Source organism: Salmo salar, chromosome 05 (assembly GCF_965601325.2).
Source record: "Salmo salar chromosome 05, fSalSal1, whole genome shotgun sequence".
Classification (NCBI taxonomy): Eukaryota; Metazoa; Chordata; class Actinopteri; order Salmoniformes; family Salmonidae; genus Salmo; species Salmo salar.
The window spans coordinates 93,326,099-93,345,000 of NC_138295.1; the positions used below are offsets into that span (position 1 = coordinate 93,326,099).

Consider the following 18,902-nt stretch of genomic DNA (forward strand, 5'->3'; position numbering starts at 1 on the left):
CTCCTGGTGACGATTCTGTTTTCTGATCAACTGTCTCATCTCTGTCCGCCATTTGTGTCCTTAAGCTCTTTGTTATGGTAATATTAATATATAGTGTATACCCAACCACTGTTATTGTCTTACATTACATCTGTTATTATCAACATCCTGTAAAGACACAGGAAGAGGACTTTTGAAGGGAAGTAGAGACATGACCTTGTTATTTCTAGCAGCTTGAAGAGGCTGGCGGGAGAAAGAGACGCGAGGGAGAGGGACGGAGGGTATAAACGGTGCTCCTAGAAATAGAACTGGAGGACGCTCACAGCGTTTGATGACTCACCAGGTTAATGGTTTCTCTAGGCTGTGTGTGACTCTCTCTGTCTCATTCCCAACCTGTGCGGCTGCAGATAGGACGGGGAAAGGGGCTGCTGCAAACGGTCTCTTACGGTGATCAATCCATGAGGATTCTAAAGCACATTTTAGACATTTTATTTTCAGGGGTTGTGTCATGTGCTCTTTCATAATAACATTACACAGACCTTCCATCCATAACATCATGTAATAACTCATTACACAGAGCTTCCATCCATAACATCATGTAATAACTCATTATACAGACCTTCCATCCATAACATCATGTAATAACTCATTACACAGACCTTCCATCCATAACATCATGTAATAACTCATTACACAGACCTTCCATCCATAACATCATGTAATAACTCATTACACAGACCTTCCATCTATAACATCATGTAATAACTCATTACACAGACCTTCCATCCATAACATCATGTAATAACTCATTACATAGACCTTCCATCCATAACATCATGTAATAACTCATTACACAGACCTTCCATCCATAACATCATGTAATAACTCATTACACAGTTCTTCCATCCTTTAACATCATGTAATAACTCATTACACAGACCTTCCATCCATAACATCAACATGTATTCACAAATTCATACCACAGAAACTCACCACAGCTACTCTTCAAAGCTGTGGCATACAGCTCATCCATAATGTAGGCTTTACGTTCCTCCCTGACATCACAGAGAGGCATACAGCTCATCCATAATGTAGGCCTTACGTTCCTCCCTGACATCACAGAGAGGCATACAGCTCATCCATAATGTAGGCTTTACGTTCCTCCCTGACATCACAGAGAGGCATACAGCTCATCCATAATGTAGGTCTACATCCCTGACATCACAGAGAGGAAGCAGCAGCTTTCTCTGCAACTGTAATGATGTCTTCACATCACTGTGTCTCTGCTCACTTCTTCTGACTTCCTTCCGGTACTGAGCTGATGACTTCATTCATTCATTCACATCCTCCCAGTGCTATTTCTTTACCAGCAGCAGTCCCCATTCCTTAATACTCCCACACATCCTTCACTGTAGAATCATTACAGGTAGTTATTAAAGCGTTCAATTATTACAGCATTACATTATTACAGCATTACATTATTACAGCATTACATTATTACAGCGTTAAATTATTACAGCGTTACATTATTACAGCATTACATTATTACTGCATACTATTACAGCATTACATTATTACAGCATTACATTATTACAGCATTACATTATTACAGCGTTAAATTATTACAGCATTACATTATTACAGAATTACATTATTACTGCATACTATTACAGCATTACATTATTACAGCATTACAATATTACAGCATTACATGATTACAGCATTACATTATTACAGCATTACATTATTACAGCATTACATTATTACTGCATACTATTACAGCATTACATTATTACAGCATTACAATATTACAGCATTACATTATTACAGTATACTATTACAGCATTACATTATTACAGCATTACACTATTACAGCATTACATTATTACAGCGTTAAATTATTACAGCATTACATTATTACAGCATTAAATTATTACAACATACTATTACAGCATTACACTATTACAGCATTACATTATTACAGCATTACACTATTACAGCATTACATTATTACAGCATTACATTATTACAGCATTACATTATTACAGTATACTATTACAGCATTACATTATTACAGCATTACATTATTACAGCATTACATTATTACAGCGTTACATTATTACAGCGTTACATTATTACAGCGTTACACTAATACAGCATTACATCATTACAACATTACATTATTACAGCATTACATTATTACATTATTACATCATTGCAGCATACTATTGTAGTTACAGCACCAGTCTCTAGTACAGTCAGTGCAGCATGTCACAGTAACAGTGGCTATACATCACAAGATCCACAGGGATGGTCTGACTGACTGGCTGCACACTGACGTCTTCTGTCCCTGGAGAATTAACAGGCTGTTTCTGGAGGAGAGTGGGAAGCTGTGAGGAAGAGTGTAGAATTGTGGGGAGATGTGAGGATTCTCTGTGACTAGGCTTTTACAATAATGTTGTTTATCCAGACACGTCTGTCTCCGCTAGGAAAAAAACATGGTAAGTGATTGGATCCGCCTGCTACCACAAGAATTTGGATTTTATCCAGGACAACTAAATGTCTTGACAGGTATTGCTAATTGGCTAATTGATCATTAGAAAACCCTTTTGCAATTATGTTAGCACATCTGAAAACTATTGTCCTGACTCCTCTTTCTATTCTGGTTAGAGCCAGTTTGCTCTGTTCTGTGAAGGGAGTAGTACACAGCGTTTTACGAGATCTTCAGTTTCTTGGCAATTTCTCGCATGGAATAACCTTCATTTCTCAGAACAAGAATAGACTGACGAGTTTCAGAGGAAAGGTCTTTGTTTCTGGCCATTTTGAGGCTGTAATCGAACCCACAAATGCTGATGCTCCAGATACTCAATTAGTCTAAAGAAGGCCAGTTTTATTGCTTCTTTAATCAGGACAACAGTTTTCAGCTGGGCTAACATAATTGCAAAAGGGATTTCTAATAATCAATTAGCCTTTTAAAATGATAAACTTGGATTAGCTAACACAACGTGCCATTGGAACACAGGAGTGATGGTTGCTGATAATGAGCCTCTGTACACCTATGTAGATATTCCATAAAAAAATCTGCCATTTCCAGCTACAATAGTCATTTACAACATGAACAATGTCTACACTGTATTTCTGATCAATTTGATGTTATTTTAATGGACCAAAAAAAATTGATTTTCTTTCAAAAACAAGGACATTTCTAAGTGACCCCAATCTTTTGAACGGCAGTGTGTATATATATATATATATATATATATATATATAAATATATATACATTTACATTTAAGTCATTTAGCAGACGCTCTTATCCAGAGCGACTTACAAATTGGTGCATTCACCTTATGATATATATATATATATATATATATATATATATATATATACTGAATTAAAATATATACAGTACCAGCCAAAAATGTGGACACATCTACTCATTCCAGGGTTTTTCTTTATTTTTACTATTTTCTACATTGTAGAATAATAGTGGAGACATTAAAACTATGAAATAACACATATGGAATCATTTAGTAACCGAAAAAAGTGTTAAACAAATCAAAATATATTTGAGATTCTTCCAAGTAGCCACCCTTTGCCTTGATGACAGCTTTACACACGCTTGGCATTCTCTCAACCAGCTTCATGAGGTAGTCACCTGGAATGCATTTCAATTAACAGGTGTGCCATGTTAAAAGTTAATTTGTGGAATTTCTTTCCTTCTTAATGCGTTTGAGACAATCAGTTGTGTTGTGACAAGGTAGGAGGGTATATAGAAGATAGCCCTATTTGGTAAAAGATCAAGTCCATATTATGGCAAGAACAGCTCAAATAAGCAAAAAGAAACGACAGTCCATCATTACTTTAAGACATGAAGGTCAGTCAATGCGGAAAATTCAAGAACTTTGAACGTTTTTTCAAGTGCACTCGCAAAAACCATCAAGCGCTATGATGAAACTGGCTCTCATGAGGACCGCCACAGGAAAGGAAGTCTCAGAATTACCTCTGCTGCAGAGGATAACTTCATTAGAGTTACCAGACTCAGAAATTGCAACCCAAATAAATGCTTCAGTAAAACGGTTCAAAGGTGAACTTGTGTTATTTGTAATTATAAATCATTTCAATACATACACATATTGTTTTTCTTAGTTTCAGTTTATTAAACTTCTGTTACAAGACAGTTTCAGAGAACAGATGATCTTTTACAGGGTGAAGCAGCACGTTGTGGAACAGCATTGCAGGAACAGAACAATGTACAGTATTGTCTTGTTTAATTCTTATTGCTTGATGAGGTACTGTATTGTTGTCGTTTATTCATTATACTAGCTACTATATAAAACACTGGCAAATCATACAACATGTAATAGTATAATATAACATACATAATAACATGTAATAGTATACCCGTTTTCAGACAGATAAATAAACAAAGAACAAGTACATACACACTAAGGCAGTAATCTGTCTCTCTCTCTCTCTCTCTCTCTCTCTCTCCTCTCCTCTCCCTCTCTCTCTGTCTCTCTCTCTCTCTCTCCTCTCCCTCTCTCTGTCTCTCTCTCTCTCTCTCCTCTCCCTCTCTCTGTCTCTCTCTCTCTCTCCTTCTCCCTCCTCTTCTCTCTCCCCCTCTCTCTCCTCTTCTCTCTCTCTCCTCCCCCCATCTCTCTCTATCTCTCTCTCCTTCATATCATTAGAGTACAGAACATGATGTCACATTAAAAGCCTAACAGACACATCTCTCAAGAGTACAGTACTTCCTTTTAACAGTGTTTCAACAGATAATAACCACTTGAACACTTGGAAACTATTTGAACTTAGTCATGTATCATGACTCACTACTTAATGACCATGTAAGAACAATGAGTTACCACAGATCTACATGGTTATTTGATGAGAAAAGGCACTGTGTAATTGTTATAACAGCTGTTGGATCATCTTCCTGCTGGTGATGCCGACATACATTTATACTATACTTCAAATAGAAACGCCCCTATAGCTGTGTACCCCTATGCAACTAAACAACCATTCATATATAATCCCACATATAATCCCATATGATATCAGGGTTATTCCCCAAAGAATGTAAGAGAGGCGCTTTGCTCAGCAGCACCACCTTGTTAAATAAAATCCTGTTGAGAACCCTGGTATCTAATATTGTTTTGTTGTCGTGGATTATAATGATATTTTTCTTTGTTCCCTACATGCTAGTCTTGTCACCCTTCTCCCTAAGGCTTTTCGTAAACAACACTTCAGCTCTTCTTTGCTTCTTGACTTTTGTCATTAGAACCTTTTACCTGGTCTCTGTTCTCTTTCCCTGTTTCTTCCTCTTCACTGGAATCGGATTCCGATTCTCCCTCCCCATTTCTCTCCTCTTCGTCACCCCCCTCTCCTTTCTCCTTTGCAGACTTGTCTGTTTTGGCATCTTTTTTTGAAGTATCTGCATCATCCTTCTCCTCCTTTTTGCCTCCATCCTTCTCTCCCTTCACCGCTCTATCTTCTCCTGTCTCTGAAGCATCACCCTCCATCTTTTTTTTCACTTCCTCCCTCCTCTGTCTCAGAATCTGTCTCCGTTCCAGGTTCCTTGTCTACTTCCTCCCTCCTCTGTCTCAGAATCTGTCTCAGTTCCAGGTTCCTTGTCTACTTCCTCCCTCCTCTGTCTCAGAATCTGTCTCAGTTCCAGGTTCCTTGTCTACTTCCTCCCTCCTCTGTCTCAGAATCTGTCTCAGTTCCAGGTTCCTTGTCTACTTCCTCCCTCCTCTGTCTCAGAATCTGTCTCAGTTCCAGGTTCCTTGTCTACTTCCTCCCTCCTCCGTCTCAGAATCTGTCTCAGTTCCAGGTTCCTTGTCTACTTCCTCCCTCCTCTGTCTCAGAATCTGTCTCCGTTCCAGGTTCCTTGTCTACTTCCTCCCTCCTCTGTCTCAGAATCTGTCTCAGTTCCAGGTTCCTTGTCTACTTCCTCCCTCCTCTGTCTCAGAATCTGTCTCAGTTCCAGGTTCCTTGTCTACTTCCTCCCTCCTCTGTCTCAGAATCTGTCTCAGTTCCAGGTTCCTTGTCTACTTCCTCCCTCCTCTGTCTCAGAATCTGTCTCAGTTCCAGGTTCCTTGTCTACTTCCTCCCTCCTCTGTCTCAGAATCTGTCTCAGTTCCAGGTTCCTTGTCTACTTCCTCCCTCCTCTGTCTCAGAATCTGTCTCAGTTCCAGGTTCCTTGTCTACTTCCTCCCTCCTCTGTCTCAGAATCTGTCTCAGTTCCAGGTTCCTTGTCTACTTCCTCCCTCCTCTGTCTCAGAATCTGTCTCAGTTCCAGGTTCCTTGTCTACTTCCTCCCTCCTCCGTCTCAGAATCTGTCTCAGTTCCAGGTTCCTTGTCTACTTCCTCCCTCCTCTGTCTCAGAATCTGTCTCCGTTCCAGGTTCCTTGTCTACTTCCTCCCTCCTCTGTCTCAGAATCTGTCTCAGTTCCAGGTTCCTTGTCTACTTCCTCCCTCCTCTGTCTCAGAATCTGTCTCAGTTCCAGGTTCCTTGTCTACTTCCTCCCTCCTCTGTCTCAGAATCTGTCTCAGTTCCAGGTTCCTTGTCTACTTCCTCCCTCCTCTGTCTCAGAATCTGTCTCAGTTCCAGGTTCCTTGTCTACTTCCTCCTCATCTTTCTTTTCCACATGGTATGATTCATCTCATCCTCCTCTATCCACTTTCTCTTTCTCCTCTTTTCCATCTGTTGAACCTCCTCAGCTTTAGCCGGTGCCTCCTCCTCCTTCTCTCTCTCTCCTTCCCCTCTCCATCCTTCATTTCTCCAGGACCAGGTTCTCCAGACTTCCCTGTAGCTTGGTCTCCAGGCTCTTCTCCCCAACCACACTATCTGAGTCCTCCTCTGTGGTCTTAGTAGACTCTTCCTTGTTATCATCTTGTTCCTCTGTGGTCTTAGTAATCTCTTCCTTGTTATCATCTTGTTCCTCTGTGGTCTTTGTAATATCTTCCTTGTCATCATCTTGTTCCTCTGTGGTCTTAGTAATATCTGCCTTGTTATCATCTTGTTCCTCTGTGGTCTTAGTAATCTCTGCCTTGTTATCATCTTGTTCCTCTGTGGTCTTTGTAATATCTTCCTTGTCATCATCTTGTTCCTCTGTGGTCTTAGTAATATCTGCCTTGTTATCACCTTGTTCCTCTGTGGAGTTCTCAGCTACTGCAGTCTCCTCCTTTTCACCTTTTTCTCCCTCTGGACTCTCCTCTGTGTCAGTAGATTTACTGTCCTCTGTTGGCTTCTGAAATTAATTGTACATTAGCAAATTAACATGATTCTATCATCATGAGCCGATCATAAGTCTTTCAGAAACAATATGTTGAACATTCAAACAGTTGCAATTGTATTTGAGCTATAGATAATATAGAAAATAATGTACACTTTTTTTTTAAAGCATGAAACTTGATACACATGTACAGTAGTAAGCAATATATGCAAGTATGAGGTTTGTCTAACCTCTTCAGTGGACAGGTCACTCTGTGGAGAGCTGTGTTTAACCTCTTCAGTGGACAGGTCACTCTGTGGAGAGCTGTGTTTAACCTCTTCAGTGGACAGGTCACTCTGTGGAGAGCTGTGTTTAACCTCTTCAGTGGACAGGTCACTCTGTGGAGAGCTGTGTTTAACCTCTTCAGTGGACAGGTCACTCTGTGGAGAGCTGTGTTTAACCTCTTCAGTGGACAGGTCACTCTGTGGAGAGCTGTGTTTAACCTCTTCAGTGGACAGGTCACTCTGTGGAGAGCTGTGTTTAACCTCTTCAGTGGACAGGTCACTCTGTGGAGAGCTGTGTTTAACCTCTTCAGTGGACAGGTCACTCTGTGGAGAGCTGTGTTTAACCTCTTCAGTGGACAGGTCACTCTGTGGAGAGCTGTGTTTAACCTCTTCAGTGGACAGGTCACTCTGTGGAGAGCTGTGTTTAACCTCTTCAGTGGACAGGTCACTCTGTGGAGAGCTGTGTCTAACCTCTTCAGTGGACAGGTCACTCTGTGGAGAGCTGTGTTTAACCTCTTCAGTGGACAGGTCACTCTGTGGAGACTGGTCTGTATTCTCTAAAGGGCCTTCATCAGTCTGCACCTCCTCGTCTGCATCAGAGGAAGGAGGTGTTACTATTAACCAGCCGTAGCACAACACTGACACCTCATGGTATTAACACAGACACAGACAGTACACAGACAGTAACATTATTCATGGTAAAACAGCCCTTCATGCACCTCAGCTCATAGGAGTAGATCTCAAACAGAGTGTCAGGGCCATTTGGAAATAAGACCCTGGAATGTGGCTTTAAAAACATAGTATTTAGATAATATCTAAATATATGTTAATAATGAGATCATTTCTAAATATATGTTAATAATGAGATAATATCTAAATATATGTTAATAATGAGATACTATCTCATTATTAACATATATTTAGAAATGATCTCATTATTAACATATATGTAGATATTATCTCATTATTAACATATATTTAGATATTATCTCATTATTAACATATATTTAGATATTATCTCATTATTAACATATATTTAGATATTATCTCATTATTATCATATATTTAGCTCAGTAAAAAATAACATTTGCACACAGTTTTACAATTGCATTGACACTAATTCTGTGTTTTTCAGTAATTTGTTTAAGATTCGTACATAGAATAAGTGTCACGCCCTGACCGTAGAGAGCCTTTTTATTTCTCTATTTGGTTAGGTCAGGGTGTGATTTGGGTGGGCATTCTAGATTATATATTTCTATGTTGGCCTGATATGGTTCCCAATCAGAGGCAGCTGTCTTTCGTTGTCTCTGATTGGGGATCATATTTAGGCAGCCTTTTCCCACTGGGTTTTTGTGGGATCTTGTTTTTGTATAGCTACTGTGACGCCTGCAGAACTTTACATTCGTTTTGTATTTTTCTTTGTTTTGTTCGGTATTCATCTATTAAAAGTAAGATGTACGCTTACCACGCTGCACCTTGGTCTCCTTCTTACAACGAACGTGACAATAAGATTAAAGGCTCTGATAAACAAGACAATTACATGCTTGTTTTAAGTACTTGATAAGCAAGGATTTTAATTATAAGAGAAATTAAAAAAATACCATCATAAAATTAAGTGTTACATATTTTTTTGGTGTGTTTAATAATAATAATAATAATATAAAACCACTTTGACAAAAATGTTGCTTTGCAGATTAGACTAGATTACCAAAGGCATTTAATGCATTTCAAATGCAAAACTGATTGAAGTTTAGCAGCAAAGATGAAACAGCCACAGCAATAATGGGTCTTCTTTGAATATTTTATGGAAATGTTTTGCATTCATTAACACTAGCTATTCCTTCCAACCAACCACACAGACACACTGTAAGCAGAAGAGTTAACGCGACTACAAACTCTGAACATTTTAATGTGATTTAGTATGGGGAATGGGGGGGGTGTCTCATAAAAATGCTAAATCAAATTAAATACAACATTTACAAAAAATATATCTCCCCTTCATTAAATCCATTAGATTTGGCTAGGCATTGAAGATGACTGGATGACTAGGTACTTTGGTGTCTGCTTCCCTCAGACAGACATAGAATTCGTTCCAAACGGCAGCCTATTCCCTACATAGTGCACTACTTTTGACCAGGGCCCATTGGACTCTAATCAAAAGTAGTGAACTGTGTAAGGAATAGGGTGCGAATTGGGAAACAGACATATGGTTGAACTACAGAGCTGCTCAGTACAGTCAGATATCAGACCCTGGCTAATTTACATAGCTAGGCTGGGCTGGTAAAGTCATTATCTGTTTAAAGCAGGGAATACCGGACAGGAGCAATATTCTGCTATCTGCTACTCATGTAAATTGATGTCACTGTATTTCACTATGATATGAGCTACAGGGTTAATTTGGTTTTCATAGGAAAACCTACGATAGTACTTTCTGTCAATCCTCAGTATATTTTGACAGTTACTAGCAAAAAAATTATGGTTCACTAGGGTGAGGATGCATATGTCTTTTTGCGATGTGTACTTATAAAATTGTCAAAAATAAATCTCTCTGCCAAACAAGACGGCTGAGTCAACAACACCTGAAAGAGCAGTTTAATTGAGATAAACAGGAGGTGTATTCCATTCCATTTCTTTACTAGGCTTTGGTATTACTTTAGCTTCCTTGTCTAATGCCTTTAACAACACCTGAAGACATCACCGAGACAACCACTGCTCTTAACACCACCAGGTAGCAAACAAGACGTATGAAAACACCTGAAGACATCACCGAGACAACCACTGCTCTTAACACCACCAGGTAGCAAACAAGACGGATGAAAACACCTGAAGACATCACCGAGACAACCACTGCTCTTAACACCACCAGGTAGCAAACAAGACGGATGAAAACACCTGAAGACATCACCGAGACAACCACTGCTCTTAACACCACCAGGTAGCAAACAAGACGGATGAAAACACCTGAAGACATCACCGAGACAACCACTGCTCTTAACACCACCAGGTAGCAAACAAGACGTATGAAAACACCTGAAGACATCACCGAGACAACCACTGCTCTTAACACCACCAGGTAGCAAACAAGACGGATGAAAACACCTGAAGACATCACCGAGACAACCACTGCTCTTAACACCACCAGGTAGCAAACAAGACGTATGAAAACACCTGAAGACATCACCGAGACAACCACTGCTCTTAACACCACCAGGTAGCAAACAAGACGTATGAAAACACCTGAAGACATCACCGAGACAACCACTGCTCTTAACACCACCAGGTAGCAAACAAGACGTATGAAAACACCTGAAGACATCACCGAGACAACCACTGCTCTTAACACCACCAGGTAGCAAACAAGACGTATGAAAACACCTGAAGACATCACCGAGACAACCACTGCTCTTAACACCACCAGGTAGCAAACAAGACGGATGAAAACACCTGAAGACATCACCGAGACAACCACTGCTCTTAACACCACCAGGTAGCAAACAAGACGGATGAAAACACCTGAAGACATCACCGAGACAACCACTGCTCTTAACACCACCAGGTAGCAAACAAGACGGATGAAAACACCTGAAGACATCACCGAGACAACCACTGCTCTTAACACCACCAGGTAGCAAACAAGACGGATGAAAACACCTGAAGACATCACCAAGACAACCACTGCTCTTAACATTTACATTTACGTTATTTAGCAGACGCTCTTATCCAGAGCGACTTACAAATCTTAACACCACCAGGTAGCAACCAAGACGGATGAAAACACCTGAAGATAGATCATTAAGGTATATTAGTCTATGTAGTCCAGTCAGGTGCTTTAGTATGATTTGTCCAATCCCTTTAAATCAAGAAGAAGAACATACACTGCTCTTAACACCAGGTATCAACACAGTCACAACATGGTAACAACACGCTAACTAAAACACACCCAACAACACGTTGCCATGGGTATTTCTGGATTAGATTAGAGTTACAGCTTCCTGTGGCTCAGTGAAGTCCAACTGAACGTCCATCTGCATTATACAGTCAACAACACAACACTATAGACGGTGTAGGCTGAATCAGCCATGGGTTCAAATACTATCTGAAATCTTTCAAATACTTCCAAGCGTTTCCTCTATCATGCCTGTAGGGCCAAGTAGGTTGGGTTTGACGTTTTGGGATTTTTTTCTATTGGTCCAAACGCCAAGAAAGCTCAATCAAGACCAGCTAAAGTATTTTAAATAATTTAAAATACTATTTAAACCCAGGTTTGGGGTAAATAATGAATTGCGAATTCCTCTCTCCCTCTCTCTCTCTCTGCTCTGGGAGGATGACACAGTAGACTGGGTAATGACACCACAGGGAATTATTCTACTATCTGCCTAGACTGGGTAATGACACCACAGGGAATAATTATACTATCTGCCTAGACTGGGTAATGACACCACAGGGAATTATTCTACTATCTGCCTAGACTGGGTAATGACACCACAGGGAATAATTATACTATCTGCCTAGACTGGGTAATGACACCACAGGGAATTATTCTACTATCTGCCTAGACTGGGTAATGACACCACAAGGAATTATTCTACTATCTGACTAGACTGGGTAATGACACCACAGGGAATTATTCTACTATCTGACTAGACTGGGTAATGACACCACAGGGAATAATTATACTATCTGCCTAGACTGGGTAATGACACCACAGGGAATTATTCTACTATCTGACTAGACTGGGTAATGACACCACAGGAAATTATTCTACTATCTGCCTAGACTGGGTAATGACACCACAGAGAATTATTCTACTATCTGCCTAGACTGGGTAATGACACCACAGGGAATTATTCTACTATCTGACTAGACTGGGTAATGACACCACAGGGAATTATTCTACTATCTGCCTAGACTGGGTAATGACACCACGGGGAATTATTCTACTATCTGCCTAGACTGGGTAATGACACCACAGGGAATTATTCTACTATCTGCCTAGACTGGGTAATGACACCACAGGGAATTATTCTACTATCTGCCTAGACTGGGTAATGACACCACAGGGAATTATTCTACTATCTGACTAGACTGGGTAATGACACCACAGGGAATTATTCTACTATCTGACTAGACTGGGTAATGACACCACAGGGAATTATTCTACTATCTGCCTAGACTGGGTAATGACACCACAGGGAATTATTCTACTATCTGCCTAGACTGGGTAATGACACCACAAGGAATTATTCTACTATCTGCCTAGACTGGGTAATGACACCACAGGGAATTATTCTACTATCTGCCTAGACTGGGTAATGACACCACAGGGAATAATTATACTATCTGCCTAGACTGGGTAATGACACCACAGGGAATTATTCTACTATCTGCCTAGACTGGGTAATGACACCACAAGGAATTATTCTACTATCTGACTAGACTGGGTAATGACACCACAGGGAATTATTCTACTATCTGCCTAGACTGGGTAATGACACCACAGGGAATAATTATACTATCTGCCTAGAGTGGGTAATGACACCACAGGGAATTATTCTACTATCTGCCTAGACTGGGTAATGACACCACAAGGAATTATTCTACTATCTGACTAGACTGGGTAATGACACCACAGGGAATTATTATACTATCTGCCTAGACTGGGTAATGACACCACAGGGAATAATTATACTATCTGACTAGACTGGGTAATGACACCACAGGGAATTATTCTACTATCTGCCTAGACTGGGTAATGACACCACAGGGAATTATTCTACTATCTGCCTAGACTGGGTAATGACACCACAGGGAATTATTCTACTATCTGACTAGACTGGGTAATGACACCACAGGAAATTATTCTACTATCTGCCTAGACTGGGTAATGACACCACAGGGAATTATTCTACTATCTGCCTAGACTGGGTAATGAATACTAGATACTACTCTGTATTATGGCAACATGAATACTAGATACTACTCTGTATTACGGCTATATGAATACTAGATACTACTCTGTATTATGGCAACATGAATACTAGATACTACTCTGTATTATGGCAACATGAATACTAGATACTACACTGTATTACGGCTATATGAATACTAGATACTACTCTGTATTATGGCATCATGAATACTAGATACTACTCTGTATTATGGCAACATGAATACTAGATACTACACTGTATTACGGCTATATGAATACTAGATACTACTCTGTATTATGGCAACATGAATACTAGATACTACTCTGTATTATGGCAACATGAATACTAGATACTACACTGTATTACGGCTATATGAATACTAGATACTACTCTGTATTATGGCATCATGAATACTAGATACTACTATGTATTATGGCAACATGAATACTAGATACTACACTGTATTACGGCTATATGAATACTAGATACTACTCTGTATTATGGCAAAATGAATACTAGATACTACTCTGTATTATGGCAACATGAATACTAGATACTACACTGTATTACGGCTATATGAATACTAGATACTACTCTGTATTATGGCATCATGAATACTAGATACTACTCTGTATTATGGCAACATGAATACTAGATACTACACTGTATTACGGCTATATGAATACTAGATACTACTCTGTATTATGGCAACATGAATACTAGATACTACTCTGTATTATGGCAACATGAATACTAGATACTACACTGTATTACGGCTATATGAATACTAGATACTACTCTGTATTATGGCATCATGAATACTAGATACTACTATGTATTATGGCAACATGAATACTAGATACTACACTGTATTACGGCTATATGAATACTAGATACTACTCTGTATTATGGCAAAATGAATACTAGATACTACTCTGTATTATGGCAACATGAATACTAGATACTACACTGTATTACGGCTATATGAATACTAGATACTACTCTGTATTATGGCAACATGAATACTAGATACTACTATGTATTATGGCAACATGAATACTAGATACTACTCTATATTATGTAATTTCAACTCTCAGGGGCCACTCTCTCTGTGATCCTGAAAACATCTGACCTGCTTGGATTGGCTTGAATTGCCTTGGATTGGCTTGAATTGCCTTGGATTGGCCTGGATTGGCTTGGATTGGTTTGGATTTGCTTGGATTGGTTTGGATTTGCTTGGATTGGTTTGAATTGCCTTGGATTGGCCTGGATTGGCTTGGATTGGTTTGGATTTGCTTGGATTGGCTTGGATTGGCTTGGATTGGCTTGGATTGGCCTGGATTGGCTTGGATTGGCTTGGATTGGTTTGGATTTGCTTGGATTGGCTTGGATTGGCTTGGATTGGCTTGGATTGGCTTGGATTGGCTTGGATTGGCTTGGATTGGCTTGGATTGGTTTGGATTTGCTTGGATTGGCTTGGATTGGCTTGGATTGGCTTGGATTGGCTTGGATTGGCTTGGATTGGTTTGGATTGGCTTGGATTGGCTTGGATTTGCTTGGATTGGTTTGAATTGCCTTGGATTGGCCTGGATTGGCTTGGATTGGTTTGGATTTGCTTGGATTGGCTTGGATTGGTTTGGATTGGCTTGGATTGGCTTGGATTTGCTTGGATTGGTTTGAATTGCCTTGGATTGGCCTGGATTGGCTTGGATTGGTTTGGATTTGCTTGGATTGGCTTGGATTGGCTTGGATTGGCTTGGATTGGCCTGGATTGGCTTGGATTGGCTTGGATTGGCTTGGATTGGCCTGGATTGGCTTGGATTGGCCTGGATTGGTTTGGATTTGCTTGGATTGCCTTGGATTGGCCTGGATTGGCTTGGATTGGCTTGGATTGGCTTGGATTGGCCTGGATTGGCTTGGATTGGCTTGGATTGGCTTGGATTGGCTTGGATTGGCCTGGATTGGCTTGGATTGGCTTGGATTGGCTTGGATTGGCCTGGATTGGCTTGGATTGGCCTGGATTGGTTTGGATTTGCTTGGATTGCCTTGGATTGGCCTGGATTGGCTTGGATTGGCTTGGATTGGCTTGGATTGGCCTGGATTGGCTTGGATTGGCTTGGATTGGCTTGGATTGGCTTGGATTGGCCTGGATTGGCTTGGATTGGCTTGGATTGGCTTGGATTGGCCTGGATTGGCTTGGATTGGCTTGGATTGGCTTGGATTGGCTTGGATTGGCCTGGATTGGCTTGGATTGGCTTGGATTGGCTTGCACAGCCACATGCAAAAAGCAAAAGTGGGACGGTCTCCGATTCAAAATGACACCAGCCTCCAGTGTGTAGATGGGATGCCGTCTGTGTGTCACCTAAAAAACATTGGTTAGCAGATCAGCGTGACAGACTAACCTCTATTCTCTGAATCCCCTAATCGACCTTCAAAGGGTCATCAGAAACCTTTGCATTCGGAATGGAGAGATGAAGGGGATCACATTAAGTCCTGTTTCCTGTCTGACATGTTGTCTAACGTCTAAGACACTCCTCACTGTAACATGTAACAGCAACACAAATGGCACCGTATTCACTATATAGTGCACTACTTCTGAGATGGGCCCATAGGGCTCTGGTTGAAAGAAGTGCACTAGGTAAGGAATAGGGTGCCATTTGGGACACAGCCCACCTTTCAACTGCTCTAGTTTCTCCTGTTGTACTGGGGGACTCAGCCTAGCTAACTCAAAGACTGCTAGCTACTACTTTACTGTTGTACTGGGGGACTCAGCAGAGCTAACTCATAGACTGCTAGCTACTGTTCTCCTGCTGTACTGGGGGACTCAGCCTAGCTAACTCAAAGACTGCTAGCTACTGTTCTCCTGTTGTACTGGGGGACTCAGCAGAGCTAACTCAAAGGCTGCTAGCTACTATTCTCCTGTTGTACTGGGGGACTCAGCAGAGCTAACTCAAAGACTGCTAGCTAATATTCTCCTGTTGTACTGGGGGACTCAGCAGAGCTAACTCAAAGACTGCTAGCTAATATTCTCCTGTTGTACTGGGGGACTCAGCCTAGCTAACTCAAAGACTGCTAGCTAATATTCTCCTGTTGTACTGGGGGACTCAGCAGAGCTAACTCAAAGACTGCTAGCTAATGTTCTCCTGTTGTACTGGGGGACTCAGCAGAGCTAACTCAAAGACCGCTAGCTACTATTCTCCTGTTGTACTGGGGGACTCAGCAGAGCTAACTCAAAGACTGCTAGCTACTATTCTCCTGTTGTACTGGGGGACTCAGCCTAGCTAACTCAAAGACTGCTAGCTACTGTTCTCCTGTTGTACTGGGGGACTCAGCAGAGCTAACTCAAAGACTGCTAGCTACTATTCTCCTGTTGTACTGGGGGACTCAGCAGAGCTAACTCAAAGACTGCTAGCTACTATTCTCCTGATGTACTGGGGGACTCAGCAGAGCTAACTCAAAGACTGCTAGCTACTATTCTCCTGTTGTACTGGGGGACTCAGCCTAGCTAACTCAAAGACTGCTAGCTACTATTCTCCTGTTGTACTGGGGGACTCAGCAGAGCTAACTCAAAGACTGCTAGCTACTATTCTCCTGATGTACTGGGGGACTCAGCAGAGCTAACTCAAAGACTGCTAGCTACTATTCTCCTGTTGTACTGGGGGACTCAGCAGAGCTAACTCAAAGACTGCTAGCTACTATTCTCCTGATGTACTGGGGGACTCAGCAGAGCTAACTCAAAGACTGCTAGCTACTGGACACATTCAAAAGACGCATGTAGACCTGACATGTCTGTTTGTACATCATGTTTTTAACATTGTTTTTTGACTGGATGGAGGCATCATGGATAGATCTATCACACAGACTGGGATAATCATCAAAGGCGACGTTACGTTTTTATGATATGAGACGGAGTTGTTTTAATCTGGTGGTTTGCTTATAAAACTGTCTTTCACCTCACTGATGGCTGGATTAACAGTCTCTGTATTAATCACTGACTACACTCTGCCTACACTCTGCCTACTGTACACTGACTACCATCTGACTACACTCTGCCTACACCCTGTCTACTGTACACTGACTACACTCTGACTACACTCTGCCTACACCCTGCCTACTGTACACTCTGCCTACACCCTGCCTACTGTACACTCTGACTACACTCTGACTACACCCTGCCTACTGTACACTCTGACTACACTCTGCCTACACTCTGCCTACTGTACACTCTGACTACACTCTGACTACACTCTGCCTACTGTACACTCTGACTACACTCTGCCTACACTCTGCCTACTGTACACTCTGACTACACTCTGACTACACCCTGCCTACTGTGCACTCTGCCTACACCCTGCCTACTGTACACTCTGACTACACTCTGCCTACTGTACACTCTGCCTACACTCTGCCCAATGCTATGTCCCAAACGGCACCCTAATCCCTATATAGTGCACTACTTTTGACCATAGGGTTCAGGTTGAAAGTAGTTCACTATGTAGGGAATAGGATGCCATTTGGGACAGAGACTATGTATAAACACATAATGGACTAAAAGTTGAGTTCTACCAAGCATCAACCAGGGTTGATAAAACTGTAGTGTATGCTGTCGTGATACTACGGCTAGAGGCAGTTAGAAAATGCTTTCCTGGAACACTTTCTTCTGCTTCATAACGAACAGAAATATGGTTTAACACTAAAGCCTGATCACAACAGAAGTTAAGAAAAGAACTGAACTTCATTGCCAACATCCTCGACCCGTCAAACAAGAAAAACCACATTCCTACTTCCATTCCTTTTCTATTGAATGTTAATGTTATTCATTCTCTATACAACGTGGTTGTGAAAATGGCATTGAACATGGAATGTTGTTATATCCTTCGGTTTTAAAGTGCTAATTGAGTTGACATGAAAATGCATTGCCACTGAACATGGTTCTATTCAGAGCAAGCGGTGTTTGTTCCAATACAAGGTCATTTTTAAAAATGTTTTATTGAACCTTTATTTAACTAGACAAGTCAGTTAAGAATAAATTCTTATTTTACAATGCCGGGTCCTACCCAGGCCCAAACCCTCCCTTAACCCGGACGACACCGGGCCAATGGTAGAGCCGCACAATTGGGACTCTCAATCACAGCCGGTTGTGATACAGCCCGGAAACCGAACCAGGGTGTCTGTAGTGACGGCCTCTAGTACTGAGATGTGTTTATATTCGTAACAAGACAATGGGATGAAGGCTGTTTTCCTGAGGAATAACATGTAGATAGTTCTAATGTACAGAACCCTACAGAGCAATACCTCCAGTACACAGCCTAGGGTCTGATCCCCTCTATATCGGGGCGGCAGGTAGCCTAGTGGTTAGAGCGTTGGGCCAGAAACCGAAAGGTTGCTAGATTGAATCCCTGAGCTGACAAGGTAAAAAAAAATCTGTCGTTCTGACCCTGAACAAGGCAGTTAACCCACTGTTCCTAGACCGTCGTTGTAAATTAAAATT

At 41.1% G+C, this 18,902-nt stretch overlaps 1 protein-coding gene across 1 annotated transcript in view; it reads right to left on the reverse strand.

Moving 5' to 3' along the window:
* Positions 1-4,116: 4,116 nt before the first annotated feature.
* The window catches only part of LOC106592327 (uncharacterized), a 45,796-nt gene continuing 31,010 nt past the window's right edge, over positions 4,117-18,902 (reverse strand). The window contains exons 8-9 of the mRNA XM_082975979.1: positions 7,449-8,071; positions 4,117-7,233 (exon numbers count right to left, since the gene is read on the reverse strand). Of these exons, the coding sequence (XP_082832105.1) occupies positions 6,757-7,233; positions 7,449-8,071 (1,100 nt within the window). The 3' untranslated portion in view covers positions 4,117-6,756. The remainder of the gene's footprint in view (positions 7,234-7,448; positions 8,072-18,902) is intronic.